We start from the raw sequence: 17,569 nt of genomic DNA, 5'->3' as shown, positions 1-17,569 counted from the left end.
AATACAAAGTACATTTTAACTTATTAACATATGTCAAAATCAATAGGGTACTTTTGATACGTCCGGTAAATTAGTGTTCTAGTACAGCCCTATCTCTGTTCTTTTCTCATTAAATTGGATTTGAAACTCTCATTATTGTAGGCATGGAAGAGTTTTAGGCCGCCAAGGTCCACATCATTAATAGTTTAGGTCTTTAATACAGTGACATTACATCATTAATATTTAGGTCCCAATTTCTGGAAATTCTATCTGGTTGGAATTTAGGTCATCATTCTTGACAATTTTTTCTCCTCTTTTGACTAAAATCCAAATCATCTTTCCTCTCAAAACTATTAATGTAATACTCTTATTCACATTAGGTCATATGTTAATGTTATTGTAATATACTAATTATACAAAACTAGGTAGTTTCTTTCTTTACTGTAGTAGATCTTAAAACATAAGATAACGACATAAATCATTTAGATTATTAGTAGTTTGATTAATTACTATAATTTATGGTCTTAAGGTTATTCATCTTTGTTTATGCAAACAAAATCATATGATTAGTGTAGTAAATACATATCCTTTTTGTACTATCGGGTTTAGGGATCAAGATAAGGTCCTTGTTTTAACTGTCTTTACATTATATCCAAATAAATTATGGAAATGATTCACTGACACAAATAATCGAATTAAACTTAAAGTCTTAAACTATACATAAAACTACAGATTGGTCTAATAAAGAAATTAAAACCAACCAACAACTCCATAAAGATATTCTACTATATTCATCAATTTGACTAGTGGTTGCTGACACTAGATTTATGATTCCTTTCATATATTTTCTCTTGGTAATTGGTATGTAAATAAAATTCTCCAAATATGAAAGACTGAAAGTGAAATGTAATCAGTAAACCGAGTAATACCGGAATTTTAAATCTGAATGTCCGTTTTACATCGACCAGATCTGTCACGTGTTAAATAAGACCGGGTCAAAAATATAAGACGCTGACTTGTAACGGTTCGATTTCGATTTGTGCACGAAGCGGGATATCTAACGGTTTAAATTAAGCCACGTTTAAAGATTCCTTCTATACTGGACAAAGTCCCCTATAAAAACCTCTGACCCAATCACATTTCTCGGATCCAAAAAGACGAAGAAAAGGAAAAAAGACAAATCAAAGAGAGACGATTCGATCGCATCAATGGCAGAAGAAAAGAGCTTCAAGTATGTGATCGTCGGAGGTGGTGTCGCCGCCGTAAGTCTCTCTCTGTTCTTCTTCTTCATCGGATTTGTTTTTTTTCCTCAATCTCTTCGCTTACGAATCATCACACTGTACTACTGCTCATTTGTATCCTTATCACTCTGAGAAGTAGAGTAGATTGTATCGCTAGATCTAGTGATTTCTATGATTACGGGAAGATAGGAACTAGATTCCCAATTTATTGTTGTTTTGGGATGTTGTGATTCACAGGGATACGCGGCGAGAGAGTTCTTCAACCAAGGTGTCAAGCCTGGTGAACTTGCTATCATTTCCAGGGAACAAGTAAGTTTTCATGACTTGGAACTAAATTTAAGCTAGATTCTTGTCTTGTTATTTATAGTATTGGCAATTTTTTGGTGTTAATTAGGTTCCTCCATATGAGCGTCCTGCACTTAGCAAGGGATATATCCACCTCGAAAGTAAAAACTTCATTCTACATCATTTGGAGATTTAGTTTAGTCTGTGCGTGGTTTCTGAATTAGATTTGTTTGTTCTTATGGTATATAGATAAAGCTACACTTCCGAATTTCTATGTTGCTGCTGGAATTGGGGGAGAGAGACAGTTCCCTCAATGGTACAAAGAGAAAGGTGAGTTTCCTTTTTTTTTGTGCTTTAAGCGTTTTTTTAGCTCAATGTCTCTCATTCATTCTCATATGTCGTTTCTGCAGGTATTGAGCTGATTTTGGGCACAGAGATTGTCAAAGCAGATCTTGCTGCGAAGACACTTGTCAGTGGGACTGGACAAGTCTTCAAGTACCAAACTTTGCTAGCTGCAACTGGTTCTTCTGTGAGCACAATCTATCCTTGCACTTCTTACTTTGGAAGTTTCCATTTTTAGTCTCTTTTTTCTTTTTGCATCTCTTCTAAGGAATTTCTTAAATTGTGTAGGTCATAAGGTTGTCAGATTTTGGCGTCCCAGGTGCAGATGCTAAGAATATATTCTACCTGAGAGAACTCGAAGATGCTGATTACCTTGCTTATGCAATGGAAACAAAGGAAAAAGGAAAGGCTGTGGTTGTTGGTGGCGGTTACATCGGTCTTGAACTCGGTGCTGCTCTGAAGGCTAACAACCTCGACGTTACCATGGTTTATCCAGAACCTTGGTGCAGTAAGTTGATACAAGCCAAACCACTACCATAGAATTCTCATCGTATTCCCTTTGCTTAACACCTTTCCTTTTTGTTGTGTCTTTGAAAAGTGCCTCGGCTTTTCACCGCTGGCATTGCTTCCTTCTACGAGGGTTACTATGCCAACAAAGGAATTAACATTGTCAAAGGCACTGTTGCATCTGGTTTCACTACCAACTCAAATGGAGAGGTTAGCAATTAGCATCACCGTTCAAACTTGACAAACAGCAGTTTTTCTCTCCGCTGCTTCAACAATATCTCTCTGTTGCTTAATGATGCAGGTCACTGAGGTGAAATTGAAAGACGGAAGAACGTTAGAAGCTGATATTGTGATAGTGGGTGTCGGTGGTAGACCAATTATATCACTCTTCAAAGATCAAGTTGAAGAAGAGAAGGGTGGTTTGAAGGTTTGTGACTTGCATACTCCATTTTCTTCTGTATCTGAGATATAGTTCTTATTATTATTGTTTACTCATGAGATCTTTCTTTGATTGCAGACTGATGGGTTCTTCAAAACAAGCCTTCCAGATGTATACGCCATTGGTGATGTAGCCACCTTCCCAATGAAACTCTACAATGAAATGAGACGCGTTGAACACGTTGACCATGCTCGCAAATCCGCTGAACAAGCCGTAAAGGTAATAATTATAATGCTTCTTCAACCTGTCTTAATGAAGGAGCTGTATAAAATCATCCTAATTGAATCGATTGATATAATGATTTTGTAGGCAATCAAGGCGGCTGAGGAAGGGAACTCAATTCCGGAATATGACTATCTTCCATACTTTTACTCTCGAGCCTTTGATCTCTCATGGCAATTCTACGGTGACAACGTTGGAGAAAGCGTATTGTTTGGGGACAATGACCCGGAATCGCCAAAGCCGAAATTCGGGAGCTACTGGATTAAAGAACGGAAAGTGGTTGGAGCATTTTTAGAAGGTGGAAGTCCTGAAGAGAACAATGCAATTGCTAAACTTGCACGAGCACAACCTTCTGTTGAGAGCCTTGAAGTGCTATCTAAGGAAGGCCTTTCCTTCGCCACAAATATATAAATTGCCTTTCTAGGTTGTGTGTTAGTGTGAGCTTTGAGTTCAGAGTGGCTTTTATGTCACTTTGCTATTATGATAGCAGAGTCGACATTTTTGTTATTTGTTTGACCCACTTTCTTGTGATTGTTTGGTTCCAAAATAAAATTGAAAGCTACTCAATTCACTTTTCTGATATTTCTTTCTTCGAAAATGGTACACCAAACTTGTTGGAAACATTTCAGTCACTTTTCTCGGATCCGGCGTTACAAAAACCTTGTCTTCATATGAGTTTTTTATGTCCAAATTTTGTAGACATTTTTACTAACTTGTTGGAGATTGGTCCTTCTCCAACAACACTATTCAAGTTTTAATTCGACTAAAGTTTGGGAGAATTATTGTATATGTTCCTATTTATTTCAACACTAAAAAGGAGAAAAAAAACAACACTAGAAATAGAAATCATAACCAAACACTAAAAAACAAAAAACAAACAAACAAGGGTCTAAAAAAAAGCAGTCTTGTCTTTTTTAACGGTAATCGTTATCCGATCGAAACAACAGAATTGGACTTCTCACAAGATGTCCTCTCGAATCATCCCATTCCACAGAAGCAGACACAATCCCTTTCATTGTCTCATCCCAAACTCCATCAATCACAACCTTAAAATTCCTCTTCTCTTTAGGCCTCTCGAAACTCATAACCTTAGGCACAACCTCAACTCTCAAACCCTTCGGTGCCCAAACCCTAGCCACGTAGGTCGATGGTCCGTATCCGACATTCGTCACTGTTCTATAGAAAACTTCCGACACTTTCGCTTCCGTAGAATTCACTTGCTTGTGCAGTGACGGATAATTTAACCCGTCGGAACCTAACCCTCGCTTGATATTCTCACAATTGTATTCTTTCTTCGTAGTGTTGTTGCTGTTATCGCCGGTTAAAAGTCCGATGCTTGTGCTATTGTACCCTTCTTTACATAGGAATCTTAGGTATGCGTCCTCTGTGATGTCGTAGACTAGACCCGGGTGAATCGCTCTTCTCGGGTTAATTTGACCCGACCCGTAACTTAATTCTGCTTCGTTGCCTTTGATTCTCATAGGAGTAGCTGTAAAGGAAGTGTAAAGATTGAAACTTTCTTTTACTTTTGAGAACGCTTTGAGCTTTTTTGTTTGATGATTTTAGTTACCTGTTGTCATAAGGGCGGATTTGATTGCGGCTGGAGACCAATCAGGATGGAATGATTTGACATAAGCTGCTGCAGCTGCTGCGTGAGGACAAGCCATTGACGTTCCTGACATTATGGAGAACAGTGTTCGTCTATTGTCGTCTGGATAACCGGTTACCGATGCTAGCTTCGAGTATGCTGCGAGAATGTTTAGTCCCGGCGCTGATATGTCAGGCTTGAGAATGTTGGGACTTATTCGTTGAGGTCCTCTTGCTGAGAAGGAAGAAATCGATGGAGCTAACATTTTGGTTGTCTTTGTCTTAAAGATAACCGCTTGAGGATTTCTGTGAAGTTCGATAAGAGTTAGGAACAGCAAGAATAATAGAAGTAAGACATAGAGAGAAGAGATTGATTGATTTACTTGGTGGAGTTGATGTATTCAGTGATCTTTGTACCGTCTTCGAAGAAAACATAAGAGCCAGCAATGAGCGTTGAAGTAGCCATATCAGTTGGTTCTAGAAGTTGAACGATCACACCAGCTCCTTTTAAACTTCTCACAACATGGTCTTGACCTTGACCTCCATTGCCTCCTTCTTCTCGTCCTGCTTCACAGTAAACTACCTTCCCCATCACTTTATCTTCCCCTAATGTCCCAGGCTCACAAGTACTGCACAAAATGATTTAAGACGATCAAGACTGTGAAAAACTGAGAAAGATTAAGGCTTTTGTTCTGTTCTTGAGATGTACCTGGGCTCTCCATAGCCTCCTGCAGATAAGTTAGATGCAAGCGAACCGCTTGTTAACGGATACATTTTCTTTCTTGGATTAAATCCGTTTAGAGATATTCCCTGCAAAAGAGATCTTGTAATCTTATGGTACTTGCCATACAAGCAAGATTGAGATGATACTTCAGCTCTTGAAAGAGAAATACTTACAGATGCGGTGAGTCCATTTCCAAGTTTGACAACAGTTTCAAACTTCCGGTCGAGTGAGTTAGCCGCGACTGTCATTACCCACGGCGCGAGGTTCGAAACCGTAAAGAGACCAGGACCGTTATTACCTGCGGAACACGTTGTCAAGATCCCTCTTTTCATCGCGTGAAACGCTCCAATAGCTATTGGATCTTCGAAAAACGGAAGCGAGGCTCCTCCAATTGAAATCGATATTATATCGACCCCATCAGAAATCGCCTCGTCGAATGCTGCCAACATGTCCATGTCTGTACATCCTGAGTCCCAGCACACCTTAATTTGAAACAGAGGATAATGTGTCTCAGATATTCCTTATGTTCCAAGAAAACAGAGTAATGATATAACGAAGAAAACAAACCTTATATGCAGCTATTCTAGCAGAAGGAACACCACCTCGAGCTGTTCCGTTTGCAATTCCGAAAAGGCTAGCGCTGGAGACTGAAACACCGGCAATTGTGGAAGATGTGTGAGTCCCGTGACCATCGTGATCTGCTGCAGTGTCTCCCTCGCCATCAGGAAGGCCTTCTGATTGGATGTGGAAGTACTTTGCTCCAATCACTTTACTGTTTTAACATTAATCCAAAACCAAATTCAGTAAAAAGAAGAGAGTAGAGAAGTTGCAGAAACAGAGGATTATAAAAACAGAGGATTTATACTTATTGCAACGAGTAAAGTTATTTCCAGTTACACATTTTCCTTTCCATTTAGCTGGAGGAGGGCCAACGCCTTTGTCATTAAAGCTCGGTGATTCAACATCGATTCCTTTTGACAACAATAAAAAAGGGTTATAAATCGGGGTTTATCGATATTTTCAGATTCGAGTTCTAACTAGTAAATTTACTTTACCTGTGTCAAGAACTCCCACAATGATGTTACTTTCAATTCCAACACTTCTTTTGTATTTAGACTCAACAAGTCCTAGAAAGTCCCATGATCTTGTCGTGTGAAGCTGTCTTTGAGTGTTCTTAAACACCGATACAACTCCTTCTTCCCCTGCAAAGAAACAATCCACAAAGAAAAAACAATCAATAATCAATAACATCAAGATAAAAGCCAAAACAGTTCTGACAGTTTTGTTACTTACGTGATAGCTTCTCTGCTTCATGAGGAAACAGTCTTGCCACAAATCCATTGATATTCTTCCCATAGCTATAGATTTTCAGTTCTCTTGCTTTGCTCTCGCTGCAAAAGTAAATAATTTCGAATAAAAATCCGATGACGATAATATGAGCAAGAACTGATTCTTACTCTCCGATCACTGTCATTAGAAGATTATGATGGTTTTCTGCAGCTTCAACAAGAGAATTCTCAGTGGCCTCTCCCATGTACACAATGTAAGGCTGTAAATAAAGAGAAACAGAGGAAAAGGGTGAGAGATTCAGTTGTCTCACCAGACAAAACACAAAAACACTATTCACTCTTACGTTATTACCTTTCTCTCGACGTTTTCATCTTCCGTGGCTGCTATAACCGCGTTGTTAACAAGGCAAAAACAGAGCATAAACAACCGTACACGCTGATTCGAAACCATATTTTGGATTTTGAGATTTGCTTGTCTGAGAAGAAAATCTACACTCTAGTGTTAATAAACAAAGTGGACAATACTTAAATAACCACTATCTTTCTAACTGTTTCGTAAGGCTAAGTATTAGTTAGAAGTCTGAGAGTCCTTTGGCTTGTTATTAGGATCATGTTCAACCTAATTTTCCGGTTCATTAGTTACTTGATTTATTTATATTTAGCTTTAGTTAATTATTTTTTTGAAACTAAATAGGGTTTTAATGAGTAATAGAAATGAACCAGTTAAGAGATTTTATTAGTCACACAATCTTTAAACACACAAACACAAATGAATGAAGAGATACTGAAAACAGGAACAGAGCGCTCAAACATTGAGCTTCATAAGAAAAAACCTAAGCAAAATGTGTGTTTCTTTTGTTTCTCACGCTTTAATCAAAGACGCGGTAAGACTTTCGCGTAAAACAGAGTAAACCGATCTCCATCCTTCTTCTGTAGGGTGAAGTCCATCCCAAAAGAAAGCAGTTTTAGGATTATCACATACAATATACTTCTTCACTCCCTTCTCATCCACACTTCCACAGTTATACTCGCGGCTCACACCTACGCAACACGGCTTTAATGGACTCTCAAACCTTGTACTCCCTGCATTTCCCAAAAAACCAATCAGCATAAGCAAAAAAAGGAGGCAAAAATGCGATAAAATCAAGCCATTTTTTTCTTTTACCTGGATTAGATCCTTTGTTCTTGAACACAGTCAAGAAAGCATTGTAGAGATCAAGGATGATGAAAGTCGACTGTTTAGTCTCGTTATTGAGCTTTGCCACAACTTGCTGCAATAAGTTGTTGTGGAGGTTAACTAAAGCGTTTTGTGTCTCGTTGCAACGCTGGAACGAGGTTACGAATGTGAAGGGAGGGAGACAACCAAGCGGTTGCAGGGATGGTACTGCAATCTTTTTCACTCCCAAAGCGTGGATCCGTCTCAAATTCACCTCTGTTTGATCCACAACTTGCTTTATGAATGCTGGGAATTCCTGTAAGACGCAATGAAGGTAAGAAATGAATCACTATACATTTTAACATCACTATCTAAGAAATAAAAAATAGGGTTTCGTATCTTACAGAGGCAGGGCGGTTTAGGGCGATGAAATTGGAGTAGTCGTTGCCAGCGACACTGACGAGAGCCACGGATGAAGTAAGCTCGGGAGGATAGTAGATGTCGCCGGTGGTGAGAATGTTCTGGAAGATGTCGATTTGAGTTGTCATGTTAGGCAATGGAGTTTGAGTGTTGAACACTCCTGTTCCTCCGTACGCAAAATTCATTCCGTACTGTAATCGTTTCTTTCCCGCGTAATCTTTCCAAAAGTATGGGATTGGTGATTTTATCCCCACAAATTTAGCTACAAACACACATAAAAAGGATATATTTGAGAATTAATGCATTTCATCGTTGACAAAATGTAAATTTAATACAATTTCATCAATCCTTAGAAATTTACATAGAAAGGCTATTGACATAAGACTTTTTCTGAGATTAATGTTTATTAAACTATAATGTATGTACTTTGACAGTGCATATGTTGGTGTGTAGCTTTATAGTCTTTTTATATAATAATAATAAAAAGATGAAAAAGAAAAGACTGAAGTATGTTGCTTTGTTGATGCTTAGTGGTAGTGGCGCTATGATGAGAGTATTAAACAGAAATAATAATAAAATTACCTTTAGAAAGAAAAAAAGAGACCAGCAAACGAATACAATGAATCCAAAATATATAAATTAATTATATTGGTACATGACTACATGTTATAGCATTCGAGGTAAATTACATGTTATTTGTCATATTATGTGTGACCTTATTAACGTGTTAAAATTCAAAAACAAAAAAAAAACGTATTGTATCATTATAGAACATCTAAATGATGACAACGTAAGAAAAAGGACACTGGTCAATTGGACATATAGAGGACAAGAAGGATTTGACGCAACACTGACAAGTGGTGAAATAATCGAACTAATTTCCCTTACCAACCAAACCAACTGTCTAACACAACAAGTAGAAACTGAAATGATTCCTAATTTTCTCCATAATATGCTCATCGAGACACAAACAAAATGGTTATCATATAAAAATTTTGTTACAAGAAAAAGGTTTATAGGATAATAAAAAGGAGAATATAAATAGTTTTTAAGATTAATAAACAGAAACTAAAGTAAAAAATTTCACTTTTATAAAAGCAAAGTACAATAATAAGAAGATGGCGAGAAGAAAGAAAAGCAAAAGTGAGTCGCGCACTGGATTGACACTAGACCACTCTTCCATCATTGCTTTCTGAACCTTATTTAAATATTAGTACAATTTACGTCTCATCATTTTTCACATCTCTACATATATGTAAAATATACGTATATAATAATAATACTGTCCTATTATTAAGAGATACGGTTATACTAATTTTTAACGAGGCTAAAACATCGATTAGTTAGGTACCTAACACTAACCAAATCATTCATTTATTTTACACCCATTTCCACATAATCTATCTCAAAGGCTAAAAGCCTAAAACTAAAAGTCAGTCAAGTAATTGGACTGTTACAGACTTTAGTTGGTAAAATTGATTACGCCTTTTAAAAATTTATCAACAAATTTGATTAGGAATCGAGATATTTATAAAAACAAGATTGATACAATATAAGTTTTAAGGATGATAAGTTTTTTTACTTTCGAAGATGAAGAGATACCTAGAAAATCTGTTGCCACACGGCCATCGGAGAAACGGCCAGCGGGTTTTCCGGGGAAAGTGATACCGTAAGGGAATTTCCAAGAGCTAGAGAAAGCCTTTTTAATGTTTCCGGTATCGGCATAAGAATCTCCGAACACAAAGAGCTTCGTTGGCCTAAATGGATACAAGTGATGATTTTGATTTGAACCCTCCACTCCATTGATTTCTCCTACATAATTAAAAAAAAATGGTTAAAAAATTGTGTTCAAAGAAATTGTTATGATGAAAGCTATAAGATAAATGTAAAATTAATTACCAAATAAGAGCGAAGTACATAAGAAGATAAAGAGGCAGAAGAAGAGTTTGATCAAAGAATCCATTTTCAAGATTCAGAGCAAAGGTTTCTCTTTTAATGACCAAAAAAGAAACGAGATGGGAGAGAGATAGAGAGAGTAAGTGGAAGAGAGCAGATTGGTTTAAAAAGAGAGCACTTTGAGAATTGGAATTGAATTTGTGTTCTCACTAAAATGTCTTTGCGGCTTTATATAGTAAGCCACTAAGCCTTAGAGATGTGAAACGACTATGATCTGGTCAACTTTTGTATCTTTATTCCTTGAGTTTATTCAATTTTGTTTTGCACCATTAGAGTTTCTTAATTACGTTTGTTTATTGTCTGAGTGTGACTACTATACAATTGCATGGGACAAGAGATACAATGGCTTTGATTGGTGTAGGTATTGAGTTTATAGACTTAGAGTACTATTATAGACCATGGAGTTCAATGGAATATTTTGCCAAAATTGACGGGGCGATGATTTTTGGCGTTTTAATGTTATAATTTTCAATCATTAACATTTTTTTCATTCGTTATTGACTTTCAATTTTTTTCATAAAAAGAAAATTCCAGATCAAAATTAATCCCTAAAACTTGTGGGAAAAACTTATATTTCTCATGACACGGTACGACTTCAAATTTGTAGGCTGAAATCATACTTCGGTAGACTAACTGTTCATGTCCGTATCGTTTGTTTAAACTTTTGAAAAATATATATCAAATGAATAATTATAGTAGTGAATGATAAATAACAAAATTCTTTTGAATCTAGTTGTGATTTTTTTGTGTGGGCTAAGTTGTGAATAAAATGTAGTTTGTGTAAGACTAGGTTTCCTACACAGTCAAAGATTGCATCGAGATTTAAAACGTGGCCGCGTAATCTAGAAACAAAAAGACTTTGTTTCTTTATCTACGTCAATGGAATATTGGCATACCCTCCTTGATTATTGACTATTTTTATTTTTGTTTAAATTTTATTTATTGTCCCAACGAAGTATTTATTAATTCCTCGTATGTTTCTTTATTACTACTACCAAATGGGTTTTGATTTTAAAGTTTTACCTTTTCAGGTTTTCATAGTTTAAGAAAATTAAAAGAATAATAACGAATCAATAATTTTTGCTAAATACCACTAGTCCACTACATATAGTACTACTATTTAAATTAGTAATTAAATACTAGGTTTTCAAAAATTCCACGCAAAACTCCCTGAAAAATGGATATACCTTGTATTTAACACGATGACACACGTGAGTTACAGATGTCCAGCCGCCCTAATGAATGTTTAAAACATTCTCGTTATTTACCAATTTTCATTATTTTCAAGTTGACACCTATTACCATCCTCTCATTATTTTAAAGTTCTTCAAACGTGTTTAAAGAAGTAAGCCAATTTATGAACCCAATTAACTTATTTAAAAAAAAAATTGCTTCAAGCATTTGAAACCAAAAGAAAAAAGATTCTGGTTTTACGGTTTGGTCAAAAAGTCGGTTAAAGGGTTCCCTAATACCGAGTAAATCGATCTCCATCCTTCTTGAGTAGGGTGAACTGCATCCCAAAAGAAAAAAGACTTTGGATCATCACATAACGTATACAACTTCCCACCGTCACTTGAACGCCCACAATAGCCTTCACAACACGACTTCATCGGGTTTTTAAATCTTTTGCTCCCTACATTTTCATAAACCGATCACACAAAAAACCCTATAAGACTAGGGTTTTGATATTGAATCAAACGTGAAACTTTTGTTACTTGGATTCTCACCTTTGTTCTTCATAACGGTCATGAAGGCGTTGTGTATATCAATGATAAAGAAATGCTGCTCCTTCTTCATAACCCTGGACTGTTCGTTGAGCTTGGCCACCACTTTTTTCAACAATTTGTTGTGTAGTTCCACCAATGCACTTTGTGACTCGTTGCAACTCTTGAACGAGGATGCAGAGGTGTAAGAAGGAAGGCATCCGATCGGCTGCAGCGATGTTACTGCTATCTTCTTAAATAGCAGGCCACCCAATACTATCATATTAACGCGTAAATTATCCACGACTTTCTCTACTAGTGCTTTTAAGCCCTGCATGCAAATTTTAATGAAGATAAGAATCAAATAATCACCCAAAATAAAAGTATATATACATTTGGCGTTATGATTTTTTTCTAATAACAAACAAACAAAAGTGTTCTTTCACATGTAAAGGCAGAGAACTTGGTGTAATAATGTTTCTGAATTAATTAGCCTTGACATCTAAGATTAATGTTTTTTTTCTTACAGCGGCAGGACGATTTTGGTCGATGTAATAAATATAGTCGCCTCCAGCGTAGCTGATGAGAGAAACATCGGAGGGAGTAATGTCTCCGTAGACACGGCCGGCGAGGACAAGGTCTACCAAAAAATTCACTTGAGCAGTTATATTGGGGAATGGACTATTCGGAGAGGAGTCCAACATTTTGGACCCCCCAAACGCAAAATTCATTCCTCTTTTTAGCCCTTTATCTCGTCCGTGAGTTCTATAGAGGTACGGTGATTCTGCCCCCAATACTTTTTCTGCACCAACCAACATAATAGTTTTATTAATTAACATCCGTAACAATGTATAATATAATGATAATACTATAAAATCATATAGACATCGTTGGAAGGGTACATGACTAAACTAAAGAGAGAGGTTTAACATTGATCATGGAGAGGGAGAGAGAGAAATGAACCTAGAAAATCGGTGGCTATGAGACCATCACAATAACGGCCGGAAGGTTTACCGGGGAAAGTGATACCGTAAGGGATAGCCCAAGCCTCTGTGTCGCGCTTTGTGTTTCCCGTATCCGCGTAAGAATCTCCGAACACAAAGAGCTTCGGTACTTTTCTTGGTCGAAGAAGCTGGTTTGAACCCATTACTCCATTGATTACTACTCCTGCACAAAATATTATATCAAAAATCGAGAAATTTAAAATTTGGCCATGGAGATGTTAAATAATATGTAGTGATGAGAGCTATAAGATGATATAAATTACCAAAAAAAGAGAGAAGGATAGAAAGAGTTTCATCAGAGAATACATTTAAAGTTTCAGAGCAAATATTTCTCTTTTGTTTGTTCATTATAAGGAATGGAGAGAAAAGATAAAGGGTATGGAAGTGAGAATTTTTAGGATTAAAATTTGAATGTGTTCTTACTAATTTGGCTTTGTTTAGAGATGGAAATCTTAAAAGGAGTCGATTTTGTTGTGTGTTTTATGAAGGACAAAAATTAATTTAAATTAAAAAAAGGGTGACAAATAAAATGGAGAGGAAATCGAGAGTATGTGGAGGAGATGGATTAAAGAAGAGAAATTTGAGGATTGAAATTCGAGTGTTATTACTTATTACTAAAGTCTTTATATAGATCAACATTCTGGTAATGCACCATAAATCATTGTGTAGACCGTATGTGTGTTAACTACAAAAGTTTATTACTAATCTTTTATATCAAGTGGGTCAACTTTCCAATTTGCATTCAAGTTATATGCACCATAAATAATTATGTAGCCGTACTTGTTAATTATTTTGGTAAAACTCTTTCGAACCAAATTTTATAAAAATAAAAATCTCATTGTATTCAGCAACGGTCTTTCTGAGATCTACCAGAAGAAGCTGGATATGGCGTAAGAATCTGTTTGACTTACGACGAGAGCTATAAGATGGGTAGGGGTTGGAGAGAAACTGTTTCATCAGAGAATGTATTGTAAGACATAAAGCAAAGGTTTTTATATATACTATTTTGTTAAAGAACTTTAACATCATATCTTTTGTAAAATATAAATGAATTGGGGCTCATAATAAATGATTGTAATAAATTTAACCAGAAGGAAGCTTTGACTAGCAAAAGATCATAAAACTAAGATTTTAAAAATCTTATTTGGTCAAACATTAAACTTGCAACCTTTATTTGATAGTAAAACAAATTTAAGACCAGAAGAAGAAAGAATTTTTTTAGGAAATAAATTAAGATGGGAGTACTTATCAATTTCTTGCAATCTTTTAGTACAAAATCTAATCAATAGTTAAACTTTTAACCTTATATTCTTTTTTTGGTAATAGAATAATTTTAAGACAAGAAAAAGCAATAAAAGTTCATAAAGTTAAGATGAGATTTTGTAAATCTAATTAAAATGATAAAAGTTATTTAGAAGATACTAATACATACATATATATATCAACATTTTTGTATAAGTTAAATATCTTATTTATCACCCATACTAAACAACCACAAAAGTTAATTGAAACGATGAATCACTTGTGTTTTTTGTTTGTCATGGCTTTGTGTATCGGGTTGGGTAATACGAATATGTGGGAAAAAAATTTAGTACAATTTAAGAATTCTGTTGGAAAACAAATCAAAATCTTTTGTAAATTGAACGACAAACAATTGTTCAATCTTTCTTTAAACCCTGGAGAAATCTATGATTATAGATTTCATGGTGAATTTGTGACCACAAACAAAATGGATTGTGACATAAGGGAGATCATACAAAATAGATTTGTAAGGATTAGGGCATATCAAGGTTCCAGTGGCTCATTTGATCATGGGAAGACAAATTATTGGGATATCAGAGAGGATGGAGTTTACTTTACATAAAGACGTACCAAAATTAGAATATAAATGGTAAAGTACTGTCATTAAGAGTGGGCACATAAATCTTTTGATACTGAAAAGAAGTGGAATTTATTATCTTTGTTATAATTACAATTTCCTATTTTCTGTTATGAAATGAATACCTATTAAATAAAAATATTGATATCGTATTACTGTTTTTGTGACTACATGCTCTCGATGATTTGGTTTTCGACGGAAAGCCGCACAGAAAATTTGGTTGCTCTCCGATTTTACTGAAACTCGAAAAGTTTGAAAATTGTTGCTTGGGTATTGAGAAGCTAGCCTTAGGCAGGTTCGTATATGAGCGGCGGTGATACATTGAGTGTTTTTCAAAACTAGCTTTCGAATGGTGAGCTCATCTGTTTCGAATAAGAGATACACGAAAGTGAAAGTAAGCCAACTAGAGAAGCCACATGATCATTTGTTATTTTGATATGAATCTGTAGCAACCACCACAACATATGTTAGGAACAGCCTCTGTTTTGTATACAAACAAAACATTTAGAATAAAATTAGGAATAGAGTTGAAATTTTTCATCATTCTTGTTCTCTGTTATTACCTTTTTGGTATATAAATTTTGTGAGCAAAAAAGATGATTCTTTGTAAACGTTATATCCAAAAAAAAAAAAAAAAAGGTTTCAACCAAAACGAAATGTCCTTATTGGTTAGATTGATCTTATTATTATTGGTAAATGAAAATCGAATTTAATTTAGATTTCCTCTATAATATCAAATCCCCAACGGTTAGATTTCCTCTATAATGTTATCAAATCCCAACGGTTAGAGAAATATAAAGCAAATGAACATAAACAGTAAACAGATCTTTAAATTTATGCTTCTTTTAACTCTATTCCCTTCGATTTCATCGTAAAAAAATATCCAACACAGTTCGAGTTTTTAGATGCCAAAAAGTATTTTTACCCTTTGGTCAAAGACTCGGTTAGAGATTTGCCTAATAGCGAGTAAATCGATCTCCATCCTTCTTGAGTTGGATTAATTTCATCCCAGAAGAAAGCAGACTTTGGATCATTACATAATGTATACTTCTTTGCACCCTTCATATCCATACGTGCACAATCGCCTTCGCAGCACGGCTTCAACGGGCTTTTAAACCTTTTGTTCCCTGTATTTCCACAGACCGATAACACCAAAATAAAACTTTTAGACTAAAGTTTTTTTACATAAAGATCAAACGTGTAACTTATGTTAATTACCTTTTTTCTCTAAGATGGTCATGAAGGCTTTGTGAAGATCAACGATGACAAAACGGTCCCCCTTAGTCCTAAACTTGTCCTCTTTGTTAAGCTTGGCCACGGCTTTCTTCAACGACTCGTTGTGGAGTCTCACCAAATCGCTATATGACTCGTTGCAACTCCGAAATGATGATGCAACGGTGACACGTGGGAGGCATCCGAGCGGATGCAGTGAAGTAACTGCTATATTCTTAAATTTTTAGCCGTTCATTATCCCTAGACTATACTGTATATCTTCCACGATGAACTCTACAAATGCTGGGTAGGCCTGCATACAAAGATCCAACATAATGAAGGTAAGAAATGAGTATATCATCAAAATGAAATAATTTTAGTATTGGATTTTATTTTATTTTTGGTTTTTGCATTTGGTGTTTGCGTTAAACGAAAAAAATGGTTTAGTTTTTTTTTTTTTTTTTTTTTTTTTTTTTTTGGTATATCTAATTTCAATTGCTTTTTTATTTCACATATAAACTCAGAGAAATTTACGTTTGAAACTATCGAAATCTTAGCATAAGTAGTGATAGGCATGACTAGTGTCGTTTAAGGAAATATGAATGTTTTCTTACAGCCATATTAGGGTTTTGGTCGATGAAACCATAATAGTCGGTGCCGGAGTAGCTGAGGAGAGCGTAGGAGGAAGCAAGGTCGCCGTCGATAGTGTAGACACGGCGGGCAAGGGCAAGGTTAACCAAGAAACCCACCTGAGTAGAGATGTTTGGCGATCGATCAACCGGAGAGTCAAACACTTCGGACCCTCCGAACGCAAAATTCATTCCTCTGTTTAGTTTAACTTTCTTTTTTCCGTGAGTTCTCCAGAGGTACGGTAATTTTGCTCCCAACTGTTTTGCTGCACGAAGTAAGTTTTTTTTTTGTTGACGTCAAATTCAATAAATAATTATACTATATTAATGAATTTGAGGAAGAACATAAAAGATTTTAACTTTAGTAAATTCATGCTAATTTTCTTTAGAAGTATATTAATGTTCAAACGATATAGACGTTATGATATAAATTTCTAATGTGTGAGAATAGTAGAAAGGAAAATTTATATATAGAACTTTCTTATTGGTATGTTTGATTATATTTATCATGTAGAGAAACATTAAGAACAATTGACGTTTTAAGAATGAGAGTGAGAGTAGAACCTAGAAAATCGGTGGCGGTAAGGCCATCAGAATAACGGCCGGAAGGTTTACCGGGGAAAGTGATACCATAAGGGAGTTTCCAAGACAATGCAGTGGGCTTCATGTTTCCGGTATCAGCATAAGAATTTCCGAACACAAACAGCTTCGGATTTTTATTGGCTTGGGAAGGCTGATTTGAACCCACTGCTCCATTGATCCCTACTACATGTACACAAATAACAAAATAATAATAATCCGGTCATACATATAGGTTTTACAGAATCCACTAGTGATATAAGGCGCTATGAGATTATAGTAAATTACCAAAGAAGAGAGAGAGGGAGAAGAAGAGTTTCATCAGATAATGCATTTCAAAATTCAGAGCAAAGGCGTCTTTCCTTTTTTTTTTTTTTGTTAATGACAACAAGAAATGGATAGTCTTAGAGAAAATG

The 17,569-nt window shown here is 35.6% G+C and overlaps 5 protein-coding genes and 1 long non-coding RNA gene across 10 annotated transcripts; 1 reads left to right on the top strand and 5 right to left on the bottom strand.

The window, feature by feature from the left end:
- The first annotated feature begins 1,075 nt into the window (after positions 1 to 1,075).
- ATMDAR2 (Pyridine nucleotide-disulfide oxidoreductase family protein) lies at positions 1,076 to 3,756 on the top strand. Its single transcript, NM_120444.5, has 10 exons — positions 1,076 to 1,241; positions 1,458 to 1,529; positions 1,615 to 1,666; positions 1,755 to 1,835; positions 1,916 to 2,034; positions 2,136 to 2,355; positions 2,446 to 2,564; positions 2,656 to 2,781; positions 2,872 to 3,012; positions 3,103 to 3,756. The coding sequence occupies exons 1-10, from the start codon at positions 1,188 to 1,190 to the stop codon at positions 3,424 to 3,426; spliced, it is 1,308 nt and encodes a 435-aa protein (NP_568125.1). The 5' UTR covers positions 1,076 to 1,187; the 3' UTR covers positions 3,427 to 3,756.
- A 110-nt stretch (positions 3,757 to 3,866) lies between these two features.
- AT5G03620 (Subtilisin-like serine endopeptidase family protein) lies at positions 3,867 to 7,115 on the bottom strand. Of its 2 annotated transcripts, NM_120443.2 has the most exons (11): positions 6,968 to 7,115; positions 6,784 to 6,875; positions 6,620 to 6,717; positions 6,382 to 6,528; positions 6,192 to 6,297; positions 5,894 to 6,098; positions 5,500 to 5,808; positions 5,312 to 5,412; positions 4,986 to 5,231; positions 4,586 to 4,908; positions 3,867 to 4,504 (listed from the first exon to the last, which is right to left on the bottom strand). In NM_120443.2, the coding sequence occupies exons 1-11, from the start codon at positions 7,064 to 7,066 to the stop codon at positions 3,930 to 3,932; spliced, it is 2,301 nt and encodes a 766-aa protein (NP_568124.1). In that variant the 5' UTR covers positions 7,067 to 7,115; the 3' UTR covers positions 3,867 to 3,929. The 2 variants fall into 2 exon arrangements, with proteins under 2 accessions (NP_568124.1, NP_001331443.1); NM_001342722.1 differs by having other exon boundaries at positions 3,867 to 4,908.
- A 203-nt stretch (positions 7,116 to 7,318) lies between these two features.
- Positions 7,319 to 10,419, bottom strand: AT5G03610 (GDSL-like Lipase/Acylhydrolase superfamily protein). The gene is made up of 5 exons (NM_120442.4): positions 10,091 to 10,419; positions 9,794 to 10,003; positions 8,176 to 8,453; positions 7,781 to 8,087; positions 7,319 to 7,698 (listed from the first exon to the last, which is right to left on the bottom strand). The coding sequence occupies exons 1-5, from the start codon at positions 10,152 to 10,154 to the stop codon at positions 7,478 to 7,480; spliced, it is 1,080 nt and encodes a 359-aa protein (NP_195981.1). The 5' UTR covers positions 10,155 to 10,419; the 3' UTR covers positions 7,319 to 7,477.
- An 831-nt stretch (positions 10,420 to 11,250) lies between these two features.
- AT5G03600 (SGNH hydrolase-type esterase superfamily protein) lies at positions 11,251 to 13,328 on the bottom strand. 2 transcript variants are annotated; one of them, NM_001342721.1, is made up of 5 exons: positions 13,118 to 13,328; positions 12,814 to 13,017; positions 12,378 to 12,652; positions 11,875 to 12,181; positions 11,251 to 11,780 (listed from the first exon to the last, which is right to left on the bottom strand). In NM_001342721.1, exons 1-5 carry the CDS (start codon positions 13,200 to 13,202, stop codon positions 11,578 to 11,580), a joined length of 1,074 nt encoding a protein of 357 aa, NP_001331535.1. In that variant the 5' UTR covers positions 13,203 to 13,328; the 3' UTR covers positions 11,251 to 11,577. The 2 variants fall into 2 exon arrangements, with proteins under 2 accessions (NP_001331535.1, NP_001318471.1); NM_001342720.1 differs by having other exon boundaries at positions 11,562 to 11,780; positions 13,118 to 13,167.
- Positions 13,329 to 14,920: 1,592 nt separating this feature from the next.
- AT5G00930 lies at positions 14,921 to 15,258 on the bottom strand. The gene has a single exon (NR_142459.1). It is a non-coding gene; the product is annotated as an other RNA (long non-coding RNA).
- Positions 15,259 to 15,511: 253 nt separating this feature from the next.
- AT5G03590 (GDSL-like Lipase/Acylhydrolase superfamily protein) lies at positions 15,512 to 17,553 on the bottom strand (the record flags this gene model as incomplete). Of its 3 annotated transcripts, none has more annotated exons than NM_120440.2 (5): positions 15,512 to 15,860; positions 15,952 to 16,109; positions 16,218 to 16,258; positions 16,560 to 16,747; positions 17,139 to 17,241. In NM_120440.2, the coding sequence occupies 5 exons, from the start codon at positions 17,239 to 17,241 to the stop codon at positions 15,655 to 15,657; spliced, it is 696 nt and encodes a 231-aa protein (NP_195979.1). The 3 variants fall into 3 exon arrangements, with proteins under 3 accessions (NP_195979.1, NP_001332657.1, NP_001332656.1); NM_001342718.1 differs by adding an exon at positions 17,442 to 17,553 and having other exon boundaries at positions 15,546 to 15,860; positions 15,952 to 16,258; positions 16,560 to 16,840; positions 17,139 to 17,339; NM_001342719.1 differs by having other exon boundaries at positions 15,655 to 15,860; positions 16,560 to 16,840.
- Positions 17,554 to 17,569: the final 16 nt, after the last annotated feature.

This window comes from Arabidopsis thaliana, chromosome 5, assembly GCF_000001735.4.
Source record: "Arabidopsis thaliana chromosome 5, partial sequence".
Lineage (NCBI taxonomy): Eukaryota > Viridiplantae > Streptophyta > Magnoliopsida > Brassicales > Brassicaceae > Arabidopsis > Arabidopsis thaliana.
Note: the sequence above shows the minus strand (reverse complement) of the source record. Positions and strands in the feature narration are given on the sequence as shown.

What these genes read in the sequence shown, in the direction of transcription:
- AT5G03610 (NM_120442.4), bottom strand. Translation starts at nt 10,154, where the DNA reads ATGGATTCTTTGATCAAACTCTTCTTCTGCCTCTTTATCTTCTTATGT. An exon ending in TGTGGCAACAGATTTTCTAG is followed by an intron (nt 8,454 to 9,793) that starts GTATCTCTTCAT and finishes GTGTGTTTGTAG; the next exon opens with CTAAATTTGTGGGGATAAAA. An exon ending in CCCTAAACCGCCCTGCCTCT is followed by an intron (nt 8,088 to 8,175) that starts GTAAGATACGAA and finishes TGCGTCTTACAG; the next exon opens with GAATTCCCAGCATTCATAAA.
- ATMDAR2 (NM_120444.5), top strand. Translation starts at nt 1,188, where the DNA reads ATGGCAGAAGAAAAGAGCTTCAAGTATGTGATCGTCGGAGGTGGTGTC. An exon ending in TCAATGGTACAAAGAGAAAG is followed by an intron (nt 1,836 to 1,915) that starts GTGAGTTTCCTT and finishes TCGTTTCTGCAG; the next exon opens with GTATTGAGCTGATTTTGGGC. An exon ending in CTACCAACTCAAATGGAGAG is followed by an intron (nt 2,565 to 2,655) that starts GTTAGCAATTAG and finishes TTAATGATGCAG; the next exon opens with GTCACTGAGGTGAAATTGAA.
- AT5G03620 (NM_120443.2), bottom strand. Translation starts at nt 7,066, where the DNA reads ATGGTTTCGAATCAGCGTGTACGGTTGTTTATGCTCTGTTTTTGCCTT. An exon ending in CTAATGACAGTGATCGGAGA is followed by an intron (nt 6,718 to 6,783) that starts GTAAGAATCAGT and finishes TTACTTTTGCAG; the next exon opens with CGAGAGCAAAGCAAGAGAAC. An exon ending in GGAGGCTATGGAGAGCCCAG is followed by an intron (nt 5,232 to 5,311) that starts GTACATCTCAAG and finishes CATTTTGTGCAG; the next exon opens with TACTTGTGAGCCTGGGACAT.
- AT5G03600 (NM_001342721.1), bottom strand. Translation starts at nt 13,202, where the DNA reads ATGAACAAACAAAAGAGAAATATTTGCTCTGAAACTTTAAATGTATTC. An exon ending in CATAGCCACCGATTTTCTAG is followed by an intron (nt 12,653 to 12,813) that starts GTTCATTTCTCT and finishes TGGTTGGTGCAG; the next exon opens with AAAAAGTATTGGGGGCAGAA. An exon ending in GACCGTTATGAAGAACAAAG is followed by an intron (nt 11,781 to 11,874) that starts GTGAGAATCCAA and finishes ATGAAAATGTAG; the next exon opens with GGAGCAAAAGATTTAAAAAC.